The sequence below is a fragment of the Tubulanus polymorphus genome, chromosome 5, assembly GCF_964204645.1.
Source record: "Tubulanus polymorphus chromosome 5, tnTubPoly1.2, whole genome shotgun sequence".
Lineage (NCBI taxonomy): Eukaryota > Metazoa > Nemertea > Palaeonemertea > Tubulaniformes > Tubulanidae > Tubulanus > Tubulanus polymorphus.
In genome coordinates this window covers 3918094-3926006 of record NC_134029.1, presented here as the reverse complement: position 1 = coordinate 3926006, position 7913 = coordinate 3918094, and the positions used below count along the sequence as shown (strand labels likewise).

At 38.6% G+C, this 7913-nt stretch overlaps 1 protein-coding gene across 1 annotated transcript; it reads left to right on the top strand.

The window, feature by feature from the left end:
• The first annotated feature begins 416 nt into the window (after nt 1–416).
• On the top strand, nt 417–6472 carry LOC141905375 (uncharacterized). The gene is made up of 8 exons (XM_074794219.1): nt 417–546; nt 1889–1976; nt 2629–2843; nt 3336–3645; nt 4646–4750; nt 4917–5032; nt 5368–6095; nt 6234–6472. The coding sequence occupies exons 1-8, from the start codon at nt 417–419 to the stop codon at nt 6342–6344; spliced, it is 1803 nt and encodes a 600-aa protein (XP_074650320.1). The 3' UTR covers nt 6345–6472.
• The last annotated feature ends 1441 nt before the right edge of the window (nt 6473–7913 follow it).

The following is a 7913-nucleotide window of genomic DNA, read 5'->3' as shown; positions in this document are numbered from 1 at the left end:
ATTTGCCGCTCATGCTCTCAGCAGTAATGACGATAGGTCCGTTTACTCGTTCTCAGATTACAAGCTTTCACAATCAGGCTTCGACTTCAAGTATTATGGCCTTTTATTGGAAGTCAAATCAATTTGCTGTTCTAGCACTTCACCGTCGATGAAGGAGTTTTCGGGGCTACGGTTCGAAGTTGAAGAAAACAGGTCTTCGCTCTGTCGTAGTTTCGGCGTTGTTAGCCAACTTTCGCTCTCTAACCGCGAAAGAATGTTTATTTATCAATGTTTGTTAAGGTGTGTGATCTGATGACGAATAACGTAAGCGAGCAATCTTTAATCAGAACAGCTTGGACTCGCCGGGAGATTGATTACACTCGGTAGCCGCCGCCGCCGCATTTTTCCGCACCAGAGATCAAAGATCTTTCATCGAAATGTCGTTATTCTATTCAAAAGTTGTCGCGGTCCTCGCCCAACCTCCGCATCTGCGATCGGATTTCGAGATTCAGCAGTTCTTACCGTGGTTCAGTAAGAAATCGGATTTATTTCGCTCATTGAAACCAAGTAAGTACCTAATGTCTAAATGACTACCTGACTACCGTAACCAATAAATCTATGCATTATTCATCATGTTGCATTAAATTGGATTCTGATGACGGAAAATCATGTCTGAATTTTCGTTTGTTGAGTCTCACTACGTATTTCCATTTATAATAATTCATACCGTGTAACAAAACCCAACGTTTAAATCGCGGCTATAAATTAGGAGTTATCAGCTTTCTGCGGATACGTGATCCGTAGGATTTCGCTGTAAAGACATCGTTAATTCGGATTTATAAATACAAATTAGTTTCAACGCGACGGATATGATGGCAATTTCGTAAAATCATAAGTCTGCTTTTGCTAATCCGTGATTAAAGAAATCTGCTATTTGTCATTTTAACAAACGCAGGTACGTAAATAAATTATCGATCAAGGCTACAAATGCGTGTTTCACACTTTCTTCTTCATGCGAGTCGTGAGAGATTTTTGTTCGCGCGCCGCCAAAAACACATTAATTTTACCTATAGTTGGAAAATGTCCGCTTAGTTGGTAGTGTGAAATAAATGAATTATCACAAGTCACGTTAGATATAAGCCAAACCTATAAATGCTTTATCATTAAAACAAACAGCTTTTCGCAATCTGTTTATGAATTTCACATTTCTCACTTGAAAATTAAGAAAAATAATTATAATACTTCGATTTCCTACGATCGTTCTCGTGATAAAAAATCAGCATCAATTATAACGTGAATTTTTGGTGCATGCGTGATTCTTTTTCAAGCCATATGTCGAAAAAGTTTGCATTCGCCTCAATGACTGGTTGTACTATAATGTACGTAAGTTTCGGTGGCCAAAGAACGTATAACGTATGACCATAGAGTGATAATTATATACATAAGCGATCCACGACTAATGAAATATACCCATTTAGCAGTTGTATTTACTCTTGCGCACTGGACGGTACAAACAACCAAAGCAAACCAACATCTTAAAGATAATATATATACACGGGATTAAGAGTGGGACGACGAACATAATACTTCAACTAACTTTCGTGAAAGCACTTGACAAATCGTTGTTTCTAGTAAAGCTATTGTTTGATAACTAATGGGATTTCATTGTTGAAGCGTTGTTGAAGTATATAGGTTTATGTCGCGATATCTCTACTGCCTAGTCGAATTCGATTACCAAAATGCGATTGAAATTACACGATCTGAAGAAATTTTCTGAGAAGGTTATTATATGTCTCTTTCAATTTACTCGGATGGCTCATATTTTAACCCGCCAATTCGTGAAAAAGCACATGTTTCGAATAACTGAGAATTCTAAATTGCATCCTTGAATCGCGAGTCTTTCTTTTAGTCCTTCTGCACGACGTTCTAAAACACTGCGGCTTCGTTAAGAAAGTCAAAGACGATATCATCATCAAACAAGGAGAAAAGGGTGATTGGTAAGTTTCCAAATGAATACAATGATTTAGAGACGAGGTAAATCGAAAATGAAATTGTCATGGGGGTCGAATTTTTTTAATTCGGAATTTACCACTTCATATGTATCAGCATATTTTTCCTTTAATTGCACGTACGTTTCTACTGAAAGTAAATCGTGGGATTTCTTCGCCAAATTTTACAATACGTCGTTACCGTTTTCGAAAAAAACACAAAGACGATATTGGGAAAAAAATGCGCACAAACAATCGAAGCAAATGTTCATAATAATTCATATTTGTCTTCTTCTTGTCCGCTTAAATTCTATTTCTTTGTCACGATCCATTAGCGGTGATAAACATTTGCATAGGGTTTATTTCAGGGGAGTCAGTCGATTTATTATCGAAGAATGCTTTAACACAATACTTTTAGTGAAAATATTTTCTATTATTAATGTTAGAATAAATAAACACACGAGAAAGCGTCCTATACAGAGATCTACCTGAATTGAAATTTTTTTTGTTGTTGAAATGTTGACTAACCTTGGCAAATCATAAATTCGTTTCATGACAATATGGAAGATTTTGGATAGGGTTACCTTGTCCCCGTCTTGCCCTTGAATATCTACAAGATTGTTACGTAATAAAGACTTTCCAATCTGTTCTTTTCCCGTAGCTTCTTCATAATCTTATCGGGAAAAGTTACCATCTACATTCACTACGCTAAAGTCGAGTCGGCAAGCGATGAAACGGACATTCCACCAGCGCCAGAGCAGACGCCGAAAACTGACGTACCTCTTACCGATCAAGATGAACGACTCGATGCACCAGTCGAGGACGAGCGACGGTGCCGTGAACGCAACAAAATCGGAACATTTGTTTGCTCACTCGGTAAATAAATTACAATCAAAATCTATACTTAAAAAGAGATTCAAACCCTAAGTCAGTGACGGACCATATGTACACTTATTACATACTTCTAAATTTTGAATCAAGCCCACTTCGTCTAGCCATTTCCCATATACATTTTATATCACGTGTCAAAAGCTTTTTATTTCTTCCCCTGGACTAAATATAATGTTATGTTATTTTCATTGTGCTATTGCTAATACCATGGTAACTGTGCTAAATAAAATATGATCAGAGACGTCAATTGTGAAAATATATTTTTCCTGAATAAATTATGGTAGGTTTATGATACGCAACGTGCTAATAAATCTGCGTCATTTCAAATAAATATTTGCGAGAAAGCTTAGTTTTCAAGAAGCAACAATAACGGCAAAATGTGGGATATTTTCGAAGGTAAATGTCTAGTCGTAGGGATAAATATTTCAAAAAAGATTGAAATAGATTTATTTATTAGATGTTGTGCATTTTCCCTAGGGCCCGGTGATACATTTGGTGAGGTAGCACTTCTGAGTGAGGATTGTATCCGTACGGCAAGCATCGTCGCCGATGAATCAACCGATCTGATCGCTATAGATCGCGATCTTTACAACAGATCCGTGAAAAACTTCATCGCCAAAGAATTCGAAGACAAGTCGAATTTCATCGCGGCAAGCGAATACTTCTCTAACTGGTCTCCGAAATATAGAAAACAGCTGGCCATGGCGCTTCGAAAAGAGACGTACAACTATGACACTGCTATAGTCAGACAAGGCGATCCGGTTACCGAAATATATTTCATCATCAGGTAGGTTTAATCACCATCGTTAAATAAGCCGTTAATAGGGAGAAATCACACCGTAGAATCATTAATAGTCCATTAAACCATCACAACTTATAAAGTTCGATTGGAGAAATTGTGTTTCTGTGTTATGAGCCTTTGCCTTCCATTAACCACACAATCGAGTTCATCACCTGCATTACATTCGATTTCACACTCTCAAATGCTTCATAAATCATCCAGCTGATTTTCCATTCTTGATATACTTATATCGGTGTGAAATTCATTATGAATGACGATGATTGGCATAGGTCGGTTCCTATTGCATTAGAACGGAATTGCTATTGCGGGAAAAACTAAATCAATTGGATTTGATACTCGGGATCCATACAGTAATTTATTCAGAATAATCCCCGATCTGACTCACGACTGTTAAAACTTGATGTTACATGGTTTACTGTAGTTTTCATTTTATCATTAAAGAAAGAATAGCACCGAACGCAGGACTAGAAAAACTAATTTCATTGACAAGAAAATGAATTGACGGGATTTATAGGTTATTGTTGTTTGTTATAGAATCGACGGGTTCGTTGCTGTAAAGCTTTACATGACAAAAAGAACAGGCGGGCGCTACTACTAGAGCGCTGTCAATGGGCCATTTTCGTGATAAAGAAATAAAATAATAGATAGACTGTAGTTAAAATTTAATGGCAGCTTCGCTTGTTCAATTTCATATCAATTCATCAACGTCATTGTCTATCTAGTGATTAATGCGAAAACACCGGACATTTTATTGACATGCAACACGCATTGATGACAAGTAAAATACGTGTTTTTCGTTACATCAGTTGATGATTCTAAAAACTGGGTAATAAATATCTTTATCGAGATAATGATTCAATGCAATATCAGAATGCTACTACCACGGAATGATTTTAAAAAAATGACAATGCATAGCAAATTGTAGTAAAAGCTATGAAAAGGTGATATTATGACTTAGGAAAATAATCTTATTTCATTATTTCAGCGGTGAAGTAAAGATGACGATAAACCCGATTTCGCTACGACACCAGTACGCCAATCTCTGCCGGGATGAACATAAGTCGATTCTTCCGATCAATCAAAGTAACAGGTAATCTCAGATCTATGTTTTTAAAATGCCCTTATTCTTTCAAATGTTTTGGGTACTTCATGAAAGTACCTCTCGACATGGGCTTTCAATTCGGTTTAATCTCGTAAATGTCTATAAAGGTTTTAACACTTTCGAGTCACGTATTCAGATTTTGACTCAATTTCAGCAATGCCTCTCAACGACAAGATGAACACGAACCGACACATTCTATCAAATATAAACGACCGTCTCCGTTGCGAAAAGCTGTGGATCTTTGTTTACTTGGTAGAAATGAAATCATCGGTACGGTATTAAAGGCTGCCTGATTCATTGAAAGGGGTAAACGGCACATCAGCTATCCGGTCAGATACCGCCACTTAAATGTCAGATGTACTCAAAATTAATGTCAGATGTGATCAAAATTAGCTAATTTTCAATTCACTTTGGGTTGAAGTGTTCCAATCAAATAGCTAGGCACATACGCTTAAAGAGTAAGAGTAGAGATCCAGCGTTATCGTCGCACTGTACGCTATAGTGAACCTGGCGAATTCTGGTTGGATGAAACGTTGCGCCGCTACCCCCATTCCAACGTAGCCTATTGCAGCTCTGAAACGCTCTTTTAATTCCATTTTCTGCAGGAGACATAGAGGTTTTACTAGACATGGACACGTACATACAAAGCGCTGTATGCACCCAAAGGACAGAAGTGCTCGTTCTCGAAATGAAACATTACGAACGACTGCTGGTGAAACGAAATCCTCACGCGATCGAACTGATGAAAAATTGTCTGCACTTTAAATTAAAACATCGTTTCGCTGCGTTCATGTGTAAGATACCGCTACTGCGAACGATCGTAGATATGGCCGCAGAATTCAATCGCGAAACCGCTCCCCCTAGCGGAGGGATTGTTACAGGTAGAGGCGATGGAAAAAGGTCGTCGTCGTCGTCGTCGACGTCAATTCATTACGCGTCGGCGCAGTCGCATCACTCGACCGATTCATTCTCGTTGCCTCCGCGTGGTCCAGTGATCGATTTGCACGGACCCGGCACCGTATTCCATCGCATCCGAACGCGGGAGAAGGCGAAACAAAAGCGTAAAATGTTGCGCGAAAAATATCAAGATCCGACGCAGAAATCGACGGCAAACGTGTCCGGTTCACCGACGCAGAAAGAAACGTCGAGCGCCGCGAACGATTTCGCGGTAAAACAACGAAACATGGCACATCGGATCACAGTCGGCGATGAAAGTTTTTACGAACTTTTAGGCAGCAGTGATTCGGAACTCTCCGACCTTGAGAGGAGAATGAAAGTATGGATGGGTCAAGGTCAAGGTCGTTTAAATGATACGCAGCGATTCCCATGCGTGGTAAGCGGCATTCCTTGCAGCAGCATCAGCATGATGGAAACGTGTTATCTATCCCTTTTGGAAATTTGTTTTTGTTTTTTGGCTTTACGTAGCTTGTATCTTGGTTTGATTCGTAACTATCTTTTTCTTTAATTTTAGACACCGGATCGAATACCGATACCTTCAAAAGACAAGTACCGACCTAGAAGTCATTATCTCGACAGCAACTTTGGAATGGCTTTGGATGAAGTTGTAGCAGCAAACAAATGAAAACGAATTGAAACAAACAGCCAATGCAGTTCTTTAGATCCGCTCTGTATCACATTGATATGTATTTATTCAGTACCACCAGGTCTCAATATAATTCAATATGATGATTTAAAGTCATTATCGATATCAAAAACAAATCAATCTCGGTGTAACGTGTTTTTTTTTGTTATAGCAACATTTTATGGGTGGTCTCTAGACCTGAAGGTTCCTTGGTTCATCATAAAACAGATTAAATAGATCTTTGTTTTCTAAACTTGATTATAAGCAAGCACTGAATGAATAATAAATTATTACAATCACGCTTAAGTCTGTCTAGTAAATAGGTGCTGTGTACTAGATAGCCTGAGTGTCACCGTCGGTCATTGGACTACGTACCGTATAGCGACCCACTCTCTTGCTGAATCATTTAGAACGAATTCAGAGAAACGTTAACGTCCCACGCGGACAACAGCGATCCACAAATTCCACAGGTATGTTCTCGAGCAAACGAGGCCCTTTAAACTTCTCGCCGGTTTTAGACCTTATATCTACTTAGTCCTGGTTAAAATGTGTTCTAGGGTTGGTAAACGGCAAGATGTGGCGCAACCTTCCTGGCAATAGGGCCGAACGGGTGGCTGAGGATGATATTAGAATTCGACAGCTAGATCCAAATTCGAGGACGGACATTGAAGAAGCAATTTCGATTTCGGGAAAAGCCAACTGGAATTTAGTTCATGCACAGGTGGTCCAAGAAATGAAAGAACCAATTATTCAAGTAATTCTATTAATTAGCGTTTGCATTGTCTGGGTATATAGCCGTTCATTTCTTGTTGGTTTAATTCCCGTGGTTCTATTTCCGCTTATATTCTACGCTTATTGGCTGGCGTACGCGTATGATTACACCACGAGTGTCAGTGAAAGGGTTCCAAAGATCGCTAACAAAATTCGCTCTTCGAGTCCGAGTGAAGATGTTATTTTTATGATGGAACTGAAAGATTCTGGTAAACTGATAGGATGCGTTCATGTTTTGATTCGCGATGATATTCCTCCCAGTTTTGGCTCTGAACATCTTTCTTGGAAACCATTTGCCATGTTTCGCATGAACAGTATCCTTCCAGAATTTCAGGGGAGAGGACTGGGAAAAAGAATGCTAGAACACGTCATTGAACATTGCAAAGAAAAAGGCTATAAGAAATTATATGGAATCACTCATAGGGGCCGCATAGCCGCACATGAACTTTATAGAAAATACGGTTTTCGGAACTCAGGGCCCATAATTAAGGTACCAAGACAGATCCCAGTAATAGTTAAAGAATACATTCTTGACTTTTAGATTGGCATATATCTAATATTGAACATAAACAATGTAATCATGTGGTAATATTGTATTCAGTAATATACATCTATAACAAATGTTGAAAATATTATACAAAGTTAGTAAGAATTTTGTGAAAAAGCGTATATTTGTTAGGGTTTGAAATCGAGGGATGTTTTTCTATCATATGAGCAGTCTCAACGCAGAGTTCAAGATCTGGAGACCCCTAAGTTCCCTGATCGTACTCGAATCCTGAAATGAAAAAAATGAACGGT